Source organism: Carlito syrichta, unplaced genomic scaffold (genome assembly GCF_000164805.1).
Source record: "Carlito syrichta isolate Samal-C Ts95f unplaced genomic scaffold, Tarsius_syrichta-2.0.1 Scaffold309897, whole genome shotgun sequence".
In the NCBI taxonomy this organism is placed as follows: domain Eukaryota; kingdom Metazoa; phylum Chordata; class Mammalia; order Primates; family Tarsiidae; genus Carlito; species Carlito syrichta.
This window is the reverse complement of record NW_007253993.1, coordinates 83,019-104,239: the sequence shown is the minus strand read 5'-3', so window position 1 is coordinate 104,239 and position 21,221 is coordinate 83,019. Positions and strand designations below refer to the sequence as shown.

Genomic DNA, 21,221 nt, shown 5'->3' with positions numbered 1-21,221 from the left:
TAGAGACATACGGTCAGAATTTCAGCCTCCACAAGAAAAGTGACTGCCAGAAAGTCAGAGGAAGGTTTGGCTTTAGGTGCGTGCATGTCCTGTCCTTCTCGAGCATCTCATGGGCCCCTGGAGGAGAGTGGCCGCAGGAGACACAGAAGGATGGTCAGTTTATAAGAGGAGAATCCGGAGGTAGCAGGCTGAAGCTGCTGTTGCCTTGTGACTGGTGGATCTGGGTCACCCGTTGGCTTTGACCAAACAAGAGTCACTTCTCTGGGATGCCTTTCCTGACACTTTCAGACCTGGGGCAGCGCCCAGGCAGGATGCTCTCATGGCTCTGTTCGTTTTCTTCCTAGCACTGATCAAACAGGAGACTGTGCTATTGAGCTGCTGTTTGTTGGGCTAACCAGATTGTGAGTCCTAATGCCAGAGGCCTGGTCTGAATGTGCTTACCATTGTGTCCTGAGCTCCTGGCTCAGCCCAACATGTCGAAAATGCCAGTTGGTATCTGCTGAATGACTCAGTGAATGAATGGAAGGATGGAAAGGATGGATGGATGGATGAACGAATGAGTGAGTGAGTGGTGACGGAAGCTCCAGGAAAGAGCAGGACGGTTCTGGGCAGTCAAAGGCCGTTCGCTATAGGGAAGCACAGCAGCAACACAAGGAATGATACTCTGACATGAGGGCCACCCAGCGAGGGAAGGGCGCACAGATGGAAGAGCCACAGTTCCAGAGTCTCTTTGTTATTCTTGTTACTATTGAGTCAAGATCTCAGTCTGTCGCCCAGGCTGGAGGGCAGTGGCCTGTCCGGGACTCATGCAGCCTCAGACTCCTGGGCTCGAGTGATCCTCTTACCTCCGTCTGGCAAATAAAGTTCTAGACTCCTAGAAGGGATCTGGGGGCTTAACACGGAGGAAGGGCCTTTGACCCACACTAGACAGTTTTTATTTTCAAGTCGTGTGGCGAGTAAACTTTCTCATTGGTTCTAATCCCTTAAGTTTTCCTTTCTAATGGTGATAATAACGTCCCACTTATAGAACTCTCTAGGTGCAGGACACTATTCTAGGTGATTTTCATGCTTCAGCACCCCTGTGAGGTCGGCGCTATTATTACTATCTTCACATCTTACAGACGAGGAAACTGAGGCACAGGTAAGCTGAGGAATTGCTCAGGGCCGTCATAGTAAGTGATAGAAGACAGGATCTGAAGTTGGGCAGCCAGCCTCCACCATTCTACCCTCTGCTGTCCCTTAGAGCATGGTTTTTGTCAGTGTTCTGTGGCTTTCCAAAGTCATATGTTCTCTTTTTGAGGTATCTGGGGTTTTATCTACATATAAAACGAGTTTAAGCCGGGCTTGGTGGCTCGGCCTGTAATCCCAGCACTTTGGGAGGCTGAAGTGAGTGGATGGCCTGAGCCTGTGGGTTTAAGACCCGCCTGGGCAACTTGGCGAGGCCTCATCTCTACAATAAATCAAAAATTAGCCGGGCGTGGTAGCGCGTGCCTGTAGTTCCAGCTACTTGGAAGGCTGAGGTGGAAGGATCGCCAGAGCCCATCAGGTTGAGGCTGTGGTGGCCGGGAGCGGCCACTGCACTCCAGTCTGGGTGGCAGAGTGAGACTCCAACTAAAAAAAAAAATAAAAGCAAAAAAACGAGTTTATGGGCTGAGTGTTTCAGCTCTCCTATGTCCTTACTTAGAATTTATCTGTCTGATCTGCCTAGTTCTGAAATTTTCCATTCTGCCTTTTTGTTTGCAGCTGTTAAATATGCAAAGCAAAAGACTATTTTATTTGGGCACACGTGTAACTGCCCGATCTTCCTCATATATGACGTCTCTTATCATGTGTACTGACAAAGGTGGAAGGATTCTTCGTCCTACTTATTACTTAACTTTGCATTTCATGTGGTCTGAGTTAATGTTGACATTCTTTCTTTTTGTTTGCATTGCCTGGCTTCTCTTTGTCCACCCCTTTATTTTCAACCTTTATTATATGGTTAAAAGGGTGATTTGTGTAAAGGGCATATAGCTAGGTTTTGTTTTTCATTCGATCTTCCCTTCCTTGCTTGCTGACTCATGGGAGGATTCAGATCATTCTAGTTTACTGTGATGATTTATATACTTGGCTTTGTGTTTCCATTTTTCTTTATATATATGTATTTTGTAGAGGAAAGATCTTGCTATGTTGTCCAGGGTGGTGTCAAACTCCTGGCCTCAAACAAGCCTCCCTCCTCAGGTGCCTGGCTCATTTTTCTTTCATGTTTATAATTATATTCTTCACATCAGCAGTCCTCAACCTTTTTGGCATCAGGAGCTGGTTTCGTGGGAGAGGACTTTTCCAGGGACGGGAGGCAGGTCCAGGAGAAAGTGCAGAAAAACCTCACTGCTAACCACCATCTCAGCTCTGCCTGAGACCATCAGGCAGTCGCTTCTCTTCAGGAGAGTTCCATCTAGACCCCTGGAGTGTGCAGTTCACAGTAGAGTTTTCCCTTCTATGAGAATCTGACATTGCAGCTGATCTGACAGAAGATGGATGCTGGCCCACTGCTCACCTCCCACTGTGCAGCTGGGCTCCTAACAGGCTATGGACCTGCCCCGGCCTGTGGCCCTGGGGCAGGGGGGACCCCTGCGTTACATTATTATCCCTTCGTTTTCTTTTTCCACGTTTGCCTTTCTGAGCACTTGAAAACTGTTTTGTGCTTTTCTATTCCATTAATAACCATCTTCCCTTCCCTCAGGCTCATAATCAGATGCATATGACTTCATTCTTACCTGAAAACAAAATACCAAATGAGTTCCCCAGCAGGACACACACTTCCCGCTTTCAGATGCCCTGTCTTCCCCCTTTCTCTCTACCTAATGAGATGAAGCCTTTAGGATACAAGTGCTTCCCTGTCCCCCCATCTTTTCCCGTCTCTTTACCATGAGATCTTTGAGAGGTTTTTCTTCTCTAGAACTAACTTAATGTTTAACAGAGTTTCTTCTCAAAATGTCTATTCTGTGTGACAAATCTTTATGGAACATGTGAATCACACATGGACTTCACTTCTCCTCTTCTCCGCTGCCAATCCTATGGTCTGTCTCCTTGGCCATCCATCCATCCACCCGTCCATCATATCCCTACTCCCATCTTCTGCAAAGTTGATCGCTCACTATTGTTTCCTCTCCTCTTCATCTTCCCTTCTCTCGAAGACTGTCTTCCAGGTCATGTGTTGTCAGGCTCATGCCCTTTATAGACCCATTATGTGGTAAATGTGTGGTATTCACCTCCCCCCTTCTCTGTTCCATTGTCACCTTTTGTCCTGACCACCCACCTCTGACCTCAGTCCCCTTCCCTGCTTTGCCCTTCTTCATGCTCTTAGCACTTCCTGACATTCTTTATATGTTTACTGTTTACTTGTTTATTTTCTGTCTTCCCCACTAGAATGCTAAGCTCCCCAAGGGCAGATACTCTACTTTATTTATTTTATTTTTATATCCCCAGTGCCTAGAATAGTACTTGACTCACAATTGGTGCTCAACAAATGGTTGTTGAAAAAAATTACATTTTGCATATCTTCAGATTTTCCCTGACAGGTGGGTAACATCTTAGCTGGAAAGGTTTTTGAACTGCAGTCCTTTCCCTGTGATAAATTCTTCCACCGTCTCCCAGTTTCCTATGCTGCACAAAAAAATCTGGTGCCAGCTCATTCCTTTAATATTTTGTACACACCCCAATTTATGCAATATTATATTTGTGTATTTTTGTTTCTCCAGCAATCTTGTTTTTTTAATCTTTGAGCCTCTGGCATGATGCTTCATGCATAATGGGAGTTCCCAAAATACTTGTTATACAAATAACTGAGTGAAGGAATTCATAGATGGATGAAGGAAAGAAGGAAGGAAGAAAGGACTTCAGGGGTGTGAGAAAATACATGGAGCATATGTTACAGAACCCGAGAAATGCCAACCACAGAGGTGTTCTAGACCAGTGGTTTTCAAGGTGGAATCCCAGACGCGTAACATCAGCCCTACCTGGAAACTTGCTAGAGATGCAGGTTTTGGGGGCCCTCCCCGATCTGAATCAGAACCCCTGGGGGTGGAGCCTAGAGATTTGTGTTGCAACTAGCCCTCCAGGTGATCAGGGGCATGCATGCTCAAGTTTGAGAACCACTGCTATAGACGATCCTTATTTTCTGTGTGGGAGTACTGAGGCTAGGTGCAGGGAGATGACTTGTAGGAACTCTGTGTCCATCGGTGGACACTCGAGCCCAGGTCTCCACAGCTTTGGGCCTGTGCTCTCGCCACCCGACCAGGCCGCCTTGCCTCATCTTGCTGTTACTTTTTGTAGCCAAAACCAGCCAGGCATTTGTCAAACCATTTCAAAGCCCTGGGATTGAATCTCCACTCTTACAGAGTTTCTAGTTTCGCTGGGGTTTTTCCAGCATTTTAAAAAAAGTGACTTCTCGTGATTTCTATAAGGCTTTGAGCAGCGGAAGGGAGCCAGGAGATTGCGTTACTTGTCACTGGAGGCTTCTCGGCTGGGCTGTAATGGGATAGCGCCCCTCTCACGGCTCAGGCCCTCCTCTGCTGCTGCCTTAATGCATGTCACAGACGATTCGGTTTCCTCCTGCTCATGGGAGAGAATGTGTACGTGAGAGTCAGTGCCGGCCCAGGAGAGGGATGGGGAACTTTGATCAAGTCCCCATGATCACTGCGTTTTTCACTAGTTTTTTAATTTGCCACCAAGAGTCTTTTAAATGTATTTTGTATATTCTTTTTCAGTTTCTTTTTTTTTTTTTTTTTTGAGTCAAGGTCTCACTCTGTTGCCCAGGCTGGATTGCAGTGGCACGATCATGGCTTATGGCAGCCTCTACCTCCTGGGCTCAGGCAATCCTTCTGTCTCAGCCTCCCGAGCAGCTGGAAATACAGGTGAGCACCACCATGCCCAGCTAATTAAAAAAATTTTTTTTGTAGAGGCAAGGTCATGCTATGTTGCCTAGGCTGGTCTCAAACTCCTGGGCTTAAGCGATCCTCCCACCTTGGTCTCCCAAATGCTGGGATTACAGACGTGAGCCACCATACCCAGTCTCTTTTCAGTCTTTTTTACAGAAATTATATTTATTTCTTTGGTGAAAACCATGCTCATTATACAATCAAAGAGTGCTTCCTTTCTTCACTGCACCTAGCACAGGCTCTTTCCAGGCTACTGCTATAGATCCCTTACCCATTAGAGAAAAACAAAACAACAACAACAGAAACCAAACACTCTCTATTTTAGAAAAGTTTCAGAATTACAGAAAAGTTGCAAAGATAGTACAGAGGGTTCTTGTCTACCTGTATCACCTGCACCCTCTGCTCTGTATTCTCCATAGAGCAGGATTTTAGAACAAGGTGCTTGAGTACAGCAGTGGCACTTTTGGATCAGTCCTTTTTGGAAAAGCTTCTAGAGGCTTCTGTTGATTCAACAAACCTTGGTTGAATGTATGTCATTTGTCAGACTCTCTTGGGGTGAGCACCTTGGAAAAGGCACAATGTCTGTCTTATCTTAAGTTTCAGCATATCACTACCCAACAGTATAGCTTATTTTATTGACATATTTTAAATTTTAAATTGTGGTGACATATCATATACATGACATAAAATTGACCAACGTATCCATTTTTTTTTTTTGAGTTGGAGTCTCTGTCGCCCAGACTGGAGTGCCGTGGCCGCTCCCGGCTCCCGGCCACCGCAGCCTCAACCTGCTGGGGATCCGGTGATTCTTCCGCCTCAGCCTTCCGAGTAGCCAGAACCACAGGCGCGCGCTACCACGCCCAGCTGATTTTTTTGATTTATTGTAGAGATGAGGTCTCGCTGCCCAGGCGGGTCTCAAACCTGCGGGCTCAGGCCATCCACTCACCTCAGCCTCCCAAGGCGCGGGATTACAGGCTGAGCCACCGAGCCCAGCTTCGTATCCATTTTTTAAGCATGCAGTTCAGTAGTGTTGAGTACATATGGCGTGTGCAGCCGATCTCCAGAACTTTTTCGTCTTGCGAAACTGAAGCTCTGTTCCTAGCAAACCCTGACTCCTCACTCTTCCCTCCCTCTAGGCCCGGGCACCCACCTTTCTACTTTCTGTCTCTATTAACTTGACTGCTTTAGGTAAGTCATGTAAGGGAAGTCCTGCAGTCTTGGCTTTCAGAGACTGGTTTGTTTTACTCGGCACAAGGTCCTCATGGTTCATCCGTGCTGTGCTGTGTGTCAGGATTTCCTTTCCTTTTAAGGTGGATACTATTCAATTGTGTGTTTATGCCACATTTTGCTTATCCGTTCACCTGCTGATGGACACCAGGTGGCTCCAACTTTTGGCTCTTGGGAATATGCTGCTATGGACATGGGAATGCAGATACCCCTTCATAATTCTGCTTTTGATTCGTTCAGTTGTATGCCCAGAAGTGAAATTATTGGGTTGTGCAGTGATCGTATTTTTAATTTTTTGAGGGTCCTCCCTACTGTTTTCTATAGTAGCTGTGTGATTGTACATTCCTACCAATAGAGCATAAGGGTTCCAACTTCTTCACATTCTCACCAACATTTGTTACTTTCTGTCTGTCCTTCCTTCCTTCCGAGATGAAATCTCATTATGTTGCTCAGGCTGGTCTCTAACTCTTGGCCTCAAGTGATCCTCCCCCTCTAGCCTCCCAGAGTGCTGGGGTTGTGGGCATGAGCCACTGTGCTCAGCGTATTTTTAAATTTTGTTCCTGCCCTCCCTCCCTCTCTTTCTTTCTGACTCAGGGTCTTACTCTGTTGCCCGGGAGAGTTCAGTGGCATGGCCATGGTTCACCTCAGCCTTGACTTCCTGGACTCAGGCAACCCTTCTGCCTCAGTCTCCCAAGTAACTGGGACTACAGGTGTGCACTACCATGCCTGGTTTTTTTTTTACTTTTTGTGGAGATGAGGTCTTCTATATCGCCCAGCCCAGGCTGGTCTCAACTTCCTGGTCTTAAGGACTCCTCCCGCCTCAGCCTCCCAAAGCACTGGGATTACAAGTGTGAGCCACTATGCCCTGCTTTTTCTTCTTTTTTTAAATCATCGCCATCCTAACAGGTATGAGGTGGTATCTCATAATTCTATTTGATTTCTCATTTTTATATCTTTGGATGCACATTCAAGTCCTATGCCCATTTAAAAAATGTATATGAGGGTTCAATTAATAGTATGATTTGCCAGGCTCGGTGGCTCAGCCTGTAATCCCACGCCTTTGGGAGGCTGAGGTGAGTGGATTGCCTGAGCCCGTGGGTTCGAGACCCGCCTGGGCAACTTGGCGAGACCTCATCTCCACAATAAATCAAAAATCAGCCGGGCGTGGTAGTGAATGCCTGTAATTCCGGCTACTTGGAAGGCTGAAGCGGAAGGATCGCCGGAGCCCAGTGGGTTGAGGCTGTGGTGGCCGGGAGCGGGCACTGCACTCCAGTCTGGGCGACAGAGTGAGACTCCAACTCAAAAACAAAAACAAAATAGTATGATTTATTTTGAAATGACATCAGTACGTGTTAACACGTGTGCTTCTGCCCCCACCCCCCCCGAGTTCAGGCAGTATCACATTGTTTGCGGTGATCACTGTCATCCTGGGATGCCTTAAAATTGGATACTTCGTTGGATTTTCAGAATGTTTGTCAGCCACTGAAGGAGTTTTTCCCGTCGCACATACAGTGCATACCCTGCTGCAGGTAAGCCACTGACGCTTATGGATGCTGTCTTGTTTCCTGTTAAGTGTATCCCAGGTGCACAAAAACCCTTCCCATCAAGACATCCTGAGCAGCTGCGGACAACCCAGAAAGTCCCAAGGTGAATCTGAGTCTGTCTTTGAGGCTCCGATCTTTGGCTGCCTTCGCTGTAAAACGGAGGCTCATGTTTACATGTCTGAGGTAAGAGCTGTTCTCAAGAACTTTTTAAAAACCCTTCATGGATCTCTGGCTTTGCCAAGGCTTATCGTCAGACACTCTGTAGAACTGCAGTAATTCAGATAGCGTGCTCTCAGAAGACTTGCCCAATAATGATGTCTTTGCCAGTGAACTGACAGCAACTTTGGCTTTGAACCAGGGAACTCTGTTTCTAAGCAGCTTATGTAAATCTCTTTTTACTGATTAAAGCTCCCCTTATCCTCCCCTCTCCAAATGCACTTGGTGGTTTGCTAGTCCATGCATTCCAGATTATTATTCTTGTTTCTTATTCCAGAGTAAACCCAACATGGTTAGAAGTAGTTTCCTTTAGTGTCCTGTTTTTAGGTCAACAGGACACACTATAAAATTAAACATCTCAGCCATTTTCAGTGTACAGTTTAGTAGCATTAAGAGTAGTCACATCGTTGTGCAACCTATCTGCACAACTTTTTCATCTTGTGAAACTGAAACTCTGTACCCTCTCGGCAATTCTTAATTTCCTCCCCTCTCCTGTAGCCAGCTGCTGACACTAACCGTCCTATTTTCCATTCCTATGAACTTGACTATTTCAGATACTTTATGTAAATGGAATCATGCAGTACTTGTCTTCTTGTGACTGGCTTATTTCCCTTAGCATAATGTCTTCAAGTTTCATTCATGTTGTGGCATGTGTCAGAATTTTCTTCCTATTTAAGATTGAATAAAATTCTGTTGTATGAATGGATTAACCACATTTTGTTCACCCATTCATTCATCCATGGGCACTTGGGTTGCTTTTACCTCTTGGCTATTGTGAATAATGCTGCTATGAACATGGGCATACAAGCCTCTCCTTGATAGCTTGTTTTCAGTTCTTTTGGATATATATCCAGAAGTGGTATTGCTGGACCATGTGGTAATTCTAAAAAAAAATTTTAAAAACATAATTTACATTACTGAAAAAGTAGAAAAGATAATAAAAATGCACTGTAAGTCCATCAACTGAAGGCAGCATTTGTTGTTGTTTTTTGTTTTTTATTTTAGTTTTCATTTCCTCCATTCCTTGTATTTTTTAATTTTTTTAATTTTTATTTTTTATGTTTACTTTTTTGAGTTGGAGTCTCACTCTGTCACCCAAACTGGAGTACAGTGGCCACTCCTGGCCACCGCAGCCTCGACTGGCTGGCCTCCAGGGATCCTTCCGCCTCAGCCTTCCGAGTAGCTGGAACTACAGGCGCACGCTACCACGCCCGGCTAATTTTTGATTTATTGTAGAGATGAGGTCTCACCAAGTTGCCCAGGTGGGTCTTGAACCTGCGGGCTCAGGTAATCCACTCACCTCAGCCTCCCAAAGGCGCGGGATTACAGGCTGAGCCACCGAGCCCGGCTCATTCCTTGTATTTAAAGTGTACATTCTTGTCAAAGTTTTACATACAGGGTGCAGAATTTTCGATTTCAAGTTTTTCACTAAAAAAAGTCATAAACTTTTAAATGTTGCTGTCTAGTCTTTATAAAAAGCATAAACTAAATGACTATCTAATTTAGAATTCATTGATACATATCATTTACTTAATGGTTTACATATTGTTGGGTGGAATGTCACCTTTAACAAGGAGTCACTGCTATTTTAAAATCAATGTATATTTTTGGGGACTTTTTTTTGGGTCCAAGTCTCACTCTGCTGCCCAGGCTGGAGTGCGGTGGCTTCTCACAACCACCACAGCCTCCACCTGCTGGGCTCAGGTGATCCTTCTGCCTCAACCTTCCAAGTAGCTGGAACTACAGGCGTGTGCCACCACTCTCAGCTAATTTTTTGATTTATTGTAGAGAGAGGTCTTGCCAAGTTGCCCAGGCTGGTCTTGAACCCCTGGGCTCAGGCAATCCTCTCACCTCCACCTCCTAAAGTGCTGGGATTACAAGTGTGAACCACCACACCTGGCCATTGGATGTTTTAAGAGAGTTGTGCTCTGAAAGTGTTTTACTGAGCAAAACAGTAAGTGGTAGGTATAATAATGTGGAAGAGGTAATATGTGAAAGTGTATTTTGTTTTATGCCATCTGATTTATTTTTATAACTCTTAGTTGAAAAATAAAGATTAAATGAGACAAACACATAAAATACCTCACAGTGTTTGGCATGCAGGAAGTGCTCAATATGTGTTTGTCTCTAAAATAAAGTCTGACATATTTTAGAAGTTCAAATAATGGCTGGCGCATGGGAGGCGCTCAATGTCAATGAATAAGTTGACAGTGAAGAATATACACTGAAGACACACATGCTCTAAGCAATTCACATGGATCATCTCATTTAATTGCTCACAACACTCCCCAGGGCAAACTCCTATCATTTCCATTTTGAAGATGAGAAAAGAGGTTCAGCATGGTTCCCTGACTTGCCAAAGGTCACGTGGCTATTCAGGGAGGGAGTCAGAAGTTTCACAGAGGTCTCCAGCATCCATGGCTTCAACCCTTGCCTGTCTTGCTGCTAGTGACTGCACAACCCAGGGAAGGCAATAGCATATGCAATAGAGTGAAATAAAAAACCGGCCTAAATCAATTTCCTTCTTCATTTATTTTTTAAATTTTTATTATTTATTTTTGAGTTGGAGTCTCACTCTGTCACCCAGACTGGAGTGCAGTGGCCACTCCCAGCCACCGCAGCCTTGACCTGCTGGGCTCCGGCGATCCTTCCGCCTCAGCCTTCCAAGGAGCTGGAACTCCTTGGAGTGCGTGCTGCCACGCCCGGCTGATTTTTGATTTATTGTAGAGATGAGGCCTCGCCAAGTTGCCCAGGTGGGTCTTGAACCCGTGGGCTCAGGCAATCCACTCACCTCAGCCTCCCAAGGCGTGGGATTACAGGCTGAGCCACCGAGCTGGCTTCCTTCTTCATTTAAAGCACTCAACATTTGGTTCATTTGTATGGAGATTTCTCAGGTAACTAAAAATAGAACTACCATTTGATCCAGCAACCCTCTACTGGATCTCTTCCTAAAAGAAAAGAAACAATTATATTAAAAACATACCTGCACTCGTAAGTTTATTGCAGCACTGTCCACAATAGCAAAGATATGGAATCAACCTATCAATGGATTAGCGGATAAAGAAAACATGGCATATATACACAATGGAATATTACTCAGCTATAAAAAAGAATGAAATCATGTCATTGCAGCAACATGGGTGGAACCGGAGGCCATTATCTTAAGTGAAACACGCCAGACATAGAAAGACAAATACCCCAAGTTCTCATTATAAGTGGGAGCTAAATAATGTGTACACATGGACATAGAGTGTGGAATAATTAACACTGGAGACTTAGAAGGGTGGGAGAGTGGGAGGCGGTGAGGGATGAGAAATTACTTAATGGGTGCAATGTACATCATTCAGGTGATAGTTACATTAAATGCCTGGACTTCACCACAAAGCAATATATTCAGATAACAAAACTGCACTTGTACTCTGCAAATTTGTACAAAAACTCCCCAAACAATAAAACAGCATTTGGTTTCTGTCCACGGATGCTGGGTAACTGTTCAGTGGCTCTTCCTTGCATGAAACCTGACATATGTGATACCAACTGGTTACAGGTTTCGTGACAGGCAGGCGACCACTCCCATACCCTGTTCTACAGCAGGCTTCATCAATCAATTGCATACCCCACCCCACAGCAGACAGCCTCGATCCGTTATAGCACCATTTCCTCCCAGAGGCCTCACTCTGCTTTCCAGCACAGTGCTCCTGGGCCGCTGTCCCCATTGGGGATGGCACTGCCACCTGAGAGGGGGAGGGAGGTCACTGACATTCAGCATTCTCCCATGCCCTTTCTTTGAGTTTTAGAGCTGCTTGTTTGCAAATAGGATGATTTTCCCACTGACACACTTTTGTTTTTTCCTTTATTTCCACCTAGGTGTATTTCCTTTGGGGGCATGCAAAGGATATTATCCAGTCTTTCAAAACATTGGAAAGGTAAAACTGTGGATAACTGCTTTACACATTGAATTTGGCATTCAGTTAGAACAAGCAGAACTCATCACTGCCATCCTGCTTGGGTTATAAAAGCTGAGGTCAACGCTGTCTCAGTCCTGAAAGTAAAGTCCTCACTTGTGTCCGGGAGAAGAGGTAGTGGCATGGTGTGGGTTTGAACTTTGCGTTTTGACTCTGCATCTTAGATACTTCCTTTTTGTAACACTCAGTTTCCTTACCTGTAAAATGAAGATGAGGAAAATAAAATATAATTTCCTTTGAAACCCTCATAACTTCTTAATTGAGGCGAAAAACCAGCAAAAGTTGACATGTGCTGTACCCATCATTATCATAAAATGTAACATAAAATGGTACAGCTCAGTTCTAAAGAAAGGCTATATCTCTCTGTCTGTGGTTTAAGAGCCTTGCTCCAATAGTATTTCAACAAACAGCCATAAGTCCTACGGTGACAAGATAAAGGAAAGTTTGCTTCCAGGTTCTCCTAGCCCTGGAAGGCCTACCTGCGAGCTGATGAAAGCCCAGAGTCCACCACAGCAAGGACAAAAATTACATCTCTGTCTTTAGGCAGGAAAGGAAGGGGAGGTGGAAGTCACTGCCCTGCCATCAGGCAGGCGAGGGAGAGGCAGAGTATTCTCTGCTTTTAACCTTCTTCAGCCCAACAGTTCTCAGTCTTGAAGAGAGGAATATGTCCGCTTCCTTAGTAGCCTGCCTCTGAGAACTGAAGGAGGGAATGACATAAAACGCCATGCAGTGGGTATTCAGAAGTGTTGGGTCTATCATTCTGTCCTTCCGCTGTGCTCCCAGGTGACTGGGAGGATCAGAGGAAGGGACCTCCAGGATGATGGGCGAATGACCTACATACAAGGTATTATCACGTAAGGAAGCACACAGACAAGGGATCTAGGGATCCGTATTTACTTTATAGAAAGGTCCCTCATCACATAAACTTGTAATGAGGAACAGAACACTCCCCTGTACCATTTGCCATGACAGCTGATATTTAAAAGATGGATTTAAGGAGGACCCCTGGGCAGAACTATGCCAACAGACTTTTGACATAGAAATGGATTTCACCAGCCTCATTATGCAAAAACAATCAACACCACCATGCACTCGGGCATCCTTAGAGGCCCTGCTGTGTAGGGCTTGCTGTCAGGCATTGCTGGGGACATGAGCGATGATAGCCGAGGTGCCCTGGCCTGTGTGAATGGCATCCTGCAGTTGGCCCTGGGCAGCCTGTGTTACCCACTGTGCAGCCTTGGCAGTGCCCTTTTCCCCCAGTCATTTTTTTTTTTTTTTGGAGAGATGGTCTTGCTCTGTTGCCCAGGCTGGAGTGCAGTGGTATGATCATGTCTCACTGCAGCCTTGAACTCCTGGGCTCAGGTGATCTTCCCATTTCGGCTTCTTGAGTAGCTGGGACTACAGGCATGCCAGGATAAGTTTTTAATTTTTGTGGAGACAGGGTCTCACTATGCAGCCTAGGCTGGTCTCAAACCCCTAGCTTTCAGCAATCTTCCTGCCTTGGCCTCCCAAAGTGCTGGGATTACAGGTGTGAGCCACCTCACCAGGCCTACCCAGCCTTACTAACATCAGAAGTCCCTTGGCCTACTGGGTGGGGGGGTAGGGAGAGCTCAGAAGTGTGTCCCAGTGTTGTTCCCTCCAGGGGAAGGGAATAGACACATGAAATTCAGGACCCCAAAGACCCAACACAAACAACTGTAATTGTCCCTTGGAGCTGGACCAAGACTTTGACCTTCGACCATCCTCACGTTCAGCCGTACCTGGGCCCTCAGCAGGAGGTGCCCTCAACAGGTGGGGCAGGATGAAATGTGCTCAGGTTGCCAGAGAACTCTGCCCTGATCTGTCCCTGTCAGTAATGAGGAGTGAGGCTCACGCGTGTGTGTTGTCTGCACTTCCCCTCCCTCCGGAGGCCAGCCGCCACTTGCCACTCGAGGATAACTTCCGCTGGATTTGTCCTGGGCCACAGGTTTCACTGCATCTACTCACAAAGCGATTCCTCAGCAACGGCATCTTTTTTCCTGGCGAAACTTACAAGGACACAGTAGCATTTGAGAGTCACCATGCTGCCACTGTTGTGGGCTGAAAGTTGTGGCCTCCCAGATTCACGCGTGGAAGCCTCCATCCCCAATGTAATGTGGCTTGGAAGTGAGGCCCTGGGGAAGTGATGGCGGGAAGTGAGTGAAGGGCCATGAGGGCGGGGCCCGTGATGGGATGAGAGCCTTTATCAGAGGAAGAGACACCAGTGATCTCGCCCTTGAAAAGACGGTCTTGGCTCAAGGTCTAGAGTCAAGACGCCAGGAAGGCTGGTGTCTGACGAGGGCTTTCGTCCTGGCTGGCAGACAGCCACCCTCTTGCTGTGTCCTCAGGTGGTGGTGGGGTGGGGAGAAGAGGGAGAGGGCTCCGGAGTGTTTCTCTTCTTATGAAGACTCCAGCCCGTGGGAGTAGGGCCCCACTCCTGCGACCTCATGGAGCCCTCACTGTCTCCTGAACGGCCCTGTTTCCAAATGCAGTCACAGTGGAGGTCAGGGTTTCGACGTATGGATTTGGGGATGGGGTGGGGACACAGTTCTTTCCATCCACAGCGCCTTTTGTTGGACGTTTAGTCTGAACGTTTGGGTTGTGATTATAAGTAGCACTGTGATGAACACCTTCACTTGAAAATATTTTGAACATCTTAAGTTATTTTCTTGGGTTAAGTTCTGAAAGTAGAATTGTTGGGAAACAGGCGAAGGCGTTTTCCACAAATGCAGACCGAGCAGCGTGATAGCCCCGGAGCTCCAGGCCGAACTTCCCAGTGCACACAGCACTTTCTTTTAAATGTGTCACTGTGGGGTCCTCTCTCACAATAGCCCCGTAAGTGGGAGCCACTGGATATGACCACGATTCCCATTTAGCAGATGAAGAAACTGAGACTCAGAGAAATGCAGCAAATGCCCAAGGTCAGGCAGCCCGCTGGTGCGTGGCTTTGTGGGAGCTGAATGCTGCTAGTGACTGTCGTGGCCAGCCGGGGGTGCTGGAGAAAATCCTTCTCTGTGCCCTTATTTAATCTGAGCCACGGGTCATTTGGGCCCACTTCCCTCAGAGCGGCAGAGTCCGTGGCCTGGGCTCTTAGGTCTGTGCTGTCCAGCTGAGCAGCCACTAGCCCGTGTGGCTACTGAGCCCTAGGGTGGTGATCGGACTGCACGGACATGTGCTGCAAGTGCGGCGTGCACACCCGACCCTGGAGACTAGAAAGAAAACAGAACGTAGCTGTTACAAACAAAACAACAGCTCAACAGTAATCGTTCTGGTCTTGACTGTTGTGTTGGCATGACGCCTTATTAGATATATTGGGGTTGACAAACTCTCATTAGAATTATTTCCCCTGCTCCTTCTTACTGTTTTAAAATGCAGCTACTAGGAAATTTAAAATTAAGTGCCACGCCTGTGCTGCATGATCTTTCTTTGAACGGTGCTGCTTTGGGCCATGGGACCAGGTATCAACCCCAGGGTCTTTTATCAGAGATGCCTCAGTGGGACCGGGACCTAGTCCTGCCTTGGTTGCTGAGTGGTTGGGAAAAAGTCTCTCCGTGCTCTGTGATTTGAGCCAGATGCAGACATAGCTCCATTTACCATGTTTTGTTTCTAGAGCAAAGTGTTTGACATTCTTGAATTACTACCTTTTGAGTTTAGACTTAGTCTTTTCTAGAAAAACGGGAAGATCTGGCAATCTCAACTGTGAATGGCAACAATGGACTAGAGCTGAGTCAGGGCTGCTTTCTCTAGATGGGGGCTGGCCCCTCTGTTTGCCACAGTCCTCACCACTCCCTAACACCCTAAACCTGCTTTATTGAATGATATTTTCTGCTGGACCTTGAAGGTTTCTGAACTTGTCATTTACGGGCTTACTGTTTTCTTCCAATCTTTTGAGTCAACATTTCACTCTCCCACACTTTCAGTATGTACAGGAAGTTTTCGCCTGAGCTGAGAATTCCCCTAACTGGTTTGAGTCCTTTTCCCAAAGCTGGGGATCACAGGGACAGTAGTTTCAAAAGCAGAGCTGGGAACATACATCGAGATCAGCAGTGGCTCATGGAAGCCTTCCCTTTCCCGTGGTCTGGGAACGAGAAAGGCAGCCTGGCATGGGAAAAGGACAGCTGCCCTAGGCATGGGGGCCATTTCCAGACCAGGCCACCGGAGGCTGCCGGCTCGCAGGAAGCTTGCGGGGTGGCACGGCTTGCAGCCACAAGTGGCATGGGTGCTCCCTCTCTGAGCTCAGTGGGCCCGGGGCCCGACAGTGCCATTCGGGCCAGGAAAAAGGAGAGGAGCAAGAAGAGCTGTGTGCATGACAAGTAAAAGAAAAGCCAGGCCGGCTGAGGCAAACAGCATTGTCTGTGTTTGTCCAAGGCTGCATAGAATGCCTCCAAGGTGCTCTGGGGTGGGCCGGCACGATCTGTAGCACTGGGCAAGTGTGAGGGCACACAGATGAGCAAACATCTCACCCAGGCGCTCCTGGGATCCCGTTTCCTTCTCCAGTTGTGCCGGGACATTGTGTGGGTGCCAGCGGGTCAGGTGAGCAAAAGTTTTGCTGTGATTGCTCGTGGAGCCCCAGAGGGGTCAGCTGGGGTTCAGCTTGGAGGAGAGGCAGAGTCAGGGCTGAGGACACAGTCACACTTTTCCCTGTAGGCAGGTCACAGACCAGTGGTCTCTTGGTTAGAAGGGAGGGAGCGTGCCTCTTTTAGGCCTCTGCCCTCCAACTCAGGAGTGATCAGTTCTACGGAAAGCTTTAAGAATGGCTCTCTGAGGCTGAGCGTGGCAGCTCATGCCTGCAATCCAGCACTTTGGGAGACCGAGGTGGGAGACTGGTTTAAACCCAGAAGTTCGAGACCATCCTGGTCAACATAGTGAGATCCTGTCTCTACGTACAACAATAACAACAAGCAATAACAATTAGCTAGGTATGGTGGCGTGCACCTGTAGTACCAGTTATGTCAGTGGCTGAGGAGGAAGAACTGTGTGAGCTCAGAATGTCGAGGCAGCAAGAAGCCATGATCGTGCCACTGCACTCCAGCCTGGGTGATGGTGAGAACCCTACTAAAAATAATGAGTCTCTCAAATCACCAGTATTTGCTGCACCTGTTAACCACCAGGCACATGGCTAAGTACATACCCTGGAAGCTGCCAAAGTGAATGCCCTAAGCCTGCAGGCATGGGGAGACTTTGGAGGATTTAAAGCAGGCAGTGACCCTCTGGTGACCACATTGTACCCGGATCTCTCATCTGCTACCCAGAGTCCAGTGTCCACCTTCCACTTCGCCCCCTTTTTGCTTTCTTCCGCGGGAGGCAGCGTGGCTTAGGGCAAGGGCAGGACTCCAGAGCCAGAACAGCAGTGCTGCTTCAGACCCCATGTGGCTGCTCACTCCATGGGTGACCACTGGGCTAATGCCTGAACTTCTCTGAGTCTTCAGCAGCTCAACAATCTCGTCCCAGAGCAGGCTCTTTCTAGGTTTCCACTCCGCCTCCCGCGGAGGGTTTCATCCCACGCTGGCTGCCTCTTGGTCATGCAATGGCTGCCACAACTCCAGCCTTCATGTCTGCATTCCAGGCTGGGAAGAAGGGGGAAAGGAACTATAGCATAGCTTTTCAGTAGTGCCCAGTCAACTGCACCTCACGTGCCACTGGCCAGAATGGCCATGCCTAGCTGCAAGGGAGCCTCTGGCTTGTTTCAGCATCCTTAGAGGTAGGTAGCAGGGCAGAGAGGCTGGATGGGATTATTGAACTGGCCAACCAACATTAGGATGTGTCCTCGCTTAGATCTCCAGTGTTACCCTTTGATCTTTTTCTCATTGCTCTCTGCTTTCCTCCTCCCTTCTGGAAAAAGGGTTTAGGGGTACAATGGGGTTGGGTGCCTGCTTTTAGTAAATCTGCATCCCTATAACCCTGCTTGAAGACCCAGCTTCTTTGATGTCCCATAGACAATGACTTGGGTACTGGCAGGCTCAAGGTTAAGGAAAAATGCCAAGACTCTGTGGTTTTGGAAGGTCCCGTGGAACTGCCCCTCCCAGCCAGACAGGGGACCCACCCAGAGCATGAGTTGCCAGGTGAAACCAGAGTCATGGCTGAGAAGGAGGCCTGTGTGTGTGTGTGTGTGTGTGTGTGTGTGTGTGTGTGTGTGCGCGCGTCACCCCATTGGACTTGAAGCTCTCCCAGGGCCGCTTGAGAATGAGGTCTTGTGTTTTTCAGATTTGGGGTGATCCACTCTGTGTTCACCAACCTGCTTCTGTGGGCCAACGGCGTTCTGAATGAGTCCAAGCACCAACTCAATGAGCACAAGGAGCGACTCCTCACTCTGGGCTTTGGGAACATAACAGTAGGTGAGTGGGGAGGAAGCCGAGTGGCCCTTCTGCCCTGCAGGACCGTCCTGGAAACCTGCAGAGGCCAGAATGCTCAGACGTGCAGGCGCAGGCTCCAGGGAACTGCAGGGAACTCCCAACTCTGCGTCAGCCCCATAGTCCCCGTTGCTGAAAATCTTGCCAAGCCTCCTAAGAGCCTCATCCTGCCTCCATGAGTCGTGTGGGCTGAATGTAATTACAGGTTTCTTCCCTGACTCAGGGACTTGTACGACCCATGGGTTATCATTTTGATGGACGTTTCTCACGGTTCGGTTTGTTGTAGAAATAAGTGTCTTCGTTTTTGACTATCGAAGATTGAGGGTAGTTTCTGCTTGTGTTTTTAATTAAACCTCTATTACCAGTCCTTTCTACTAAAGGTAGGGCTTTAAAAATGCATAGCGGTCTAATGGTAGGTTGTGGCTAATGGGCTGTGGCTCGACGAAGTTGTTATTGAACCAGACTTGGCTTACGTCTGGGTCATCTTTAGTCTCTCTTATTCCTACCTGAGAGCTTGTAGCACTGATCTTGATCCTTTCTTCCAGAATTCTTTAGCACTTATGATCTCTCGCTTCTACATTAGAGCGTGCAGGTTGAGGGGAGGGTCGGCCAGCCCTGTGTTGAGAATGGGGTATCTCAGGTTTGTGGTCATCCCACGTTAGCTGTGTGGCCTTTGGAAGCCGTTCACCCTCTCTGAGCCTCCCTTTTCTTATCTCCCAGTGCGGAGACCCAAACCATGAACTGGCAAAGATTCTCCCTACCTTAATGTGCTACAAGTCGCTGTTAGCTGTGTAGCCCAGGCCAGTCCTGGAGAGCAACTGTCAACCTGCTTCCTTGTCAACCCAGGCTGGGGGCAATGAAATTGCAACCCCCAACCAGCAACCCACTCTGGGGAAGTCCTTGTCTCTCTTTGGGCCCCATTTTCTCCTTGGAATCAATATCCGTAACAGCAACAACAACAATACCCAGAACAAATTCGTATGAAGCTTTTGCTGAGCGCCAGGCGCTGTTCCAGGCAGTTTCTACAGCTCATTTCATTCTTGCCCTCATGCACCAAGGTCGGCAATATTCACCTCATTGTGTGGGTGAAGCTGTCAAGCCACAGAGAAGTTCAGCAGCCGGCACAAGATCACACAATAAATATGTGACTGAGCCAGGATTTGAATCCTAGCCATCTGGCTCCAAGGCCCTCTGTCAAGATGAGGTTAGACTGATGTACTAAAAAGGAGTTCGCCAGTGCTAATATTTATTAATCTGAACTTTTCCTTCGGATTTCTTTCCCTTTCTTCCACATCACACTTTACTGCATTACAAGTAGTGGAGAAACTCCTTCTAAATTGGAAATTGCATAGGGTTCTGCCAACGTGAAGGTACTCGATGCTACCATAAAGCTTTTCCACCTGACTTTATAAGTGGGGGATCTATATCATACATGAAAACGAAGGCATTAAAACAATGTAGAGAAAAAAATCCACAATAACACCCACCTGGAAATGCAGTAAATGCTGTTAATGTTCGGTTATTTCCTTGTGGTGTGCTATTTATTTATTTATAGCTAACTTCATACTATATACATGCAGTCTTTTTCAACAGCAACCTACAATGAGATAGATTTTACATTTCAGCCTAAACACACATACCTGTGTGTATGTATAAGTCATGAAATAATATTTAATCTTATTACATCAGAGACACTCTCAAATTTCTATTGTATTCAATTGGATTCTATTCTATCCTATCATATTCCATTGTAAATTTATTCTGTTGAAAAAAAATGTTAGCTGCTACCCTCTAAACTGATTTTACAACGTGGTACTTAGTTGTGATGTGCGTTAAAAAAGCTACTCTCTATATAATTTGGTCTTACTTCTTTTCATTTTCATTGTAGCATGAATACCTAATTCTTATATCATTGACTTTTAAAAAATGTATTATTATTATTTTTGAGTTGGAGTCTCACTCTGTTGCCCAGGCTGGAGTGTAATGGCACGATCACAGCTTACTGTGGCCGTGACCGCCTGGGCTCAAGCAACCCTTTTGCCTCAAACTCCTAAGTAGCTGGGACTATAGGTGCGTTACCGCCCCTGGCTAATTTTTTGCTTTTTGTAGGGACAGGGTCTCACTATATTGCCCAGGTCTCAAACTCCTGTGCTCAAGCAATCCTTTTGCCTCGGCCTCCCAAAGTGCTGGGATTATAGGCACGAGACACTGTGCCCAGTTGCTTTCTTATATCATTGAAATTCAGCTTAATTATAATTTGCAATGGCTGCCTGATTTCCATTGTGTAGATGTACTAAATTCACTCAGCAATTTCTAAATTGTTGGACACTGAGGTCTCTCCTCTCCCTCCCTCCCTCTCATGCTCTCTCACATATAGACATACCATTTTACCTCTTTGATGACAGTTTTTACTTGTCTCTGAAAGAGTAGTTGGAATTATGGGTCAAAGACTGTGTCCATATCAACTTCATGGCCTTGGTAATGTGTTTCATTATGATTTGCGGCATTCTTCCTCTTTGGCACGAATGGCCCTCTGCACCGGCACCAGGCGGGCTTCCAGAGAAGGCCCATCTGCACTCCAGCCCCCGGTCTCCTGCATGCTTGCTAGCACTGGCGAGTCAAAAGAGACAGATCTTTGCTGTTAGAAGGGGCATTTTCCCCACAAAGCACTTAAAAAGTATCGTTAAAAATCATACCCGTAAGTCATATTCATGGAGAAAATTTAGAAAATAAAGGGAAGCACAATATGAAAGAAAATAAAACGCACCTGGAAGCAACCTTTGTTAACATTTGGGTTTGTCTTCAGGATTTTCTTCTTTGTCTAGCATCTCTGTCTCCCTCCCTGCCGACCTTCCTACCTACCATCTCGCCACTTTTCACAACAGCCGAGCCATATTCTCTGTTCTTTTCGGCACCCGCCCAGCAAGTAGGACGTACCGCGCGCAGTGCTCTTTTGGGGGTACTCAAGCCGCGAGCTAGCCG

The 21,221-nt window shown here is 46.9% G+C and overlaps 1 protein-coding gene across 1 annotated transcript in view; it reads left to right on the top strand.

Annotated features, from left to right (window-relative positions):
* Window positions 1–482: 482 nt before the first annotated feature.
* The window catches only part of OTOP1 (otopetrin 1), a 29,763-nt gene continuing 9,024 nt past the window's right edge, over window positions 483–21,221 (top strand). Inside the window, exons 1-5 of the mRNA XM_021717642.1 lie at window positions 483–492; window positions 7,539–7,675; window positions 11,774–11,832; window positions 18,094–18,220; window positions 19,086–19,217. Of these exons, the coding sequence (XP_021573317.1) occupies window positions 483–492; window positions 7,539–7,675; window positions 11,774–11,832; window positions 18,094–18,220; window positions 19,086–19,217 (465 nt within the window). The remainder of the gene's footprint in view (window positions 493–7,538; window positions 7,676–11,773; window positions 11,833–18,093; window positions 18,221–19,085; window positions 19,218–21,221) is intronic.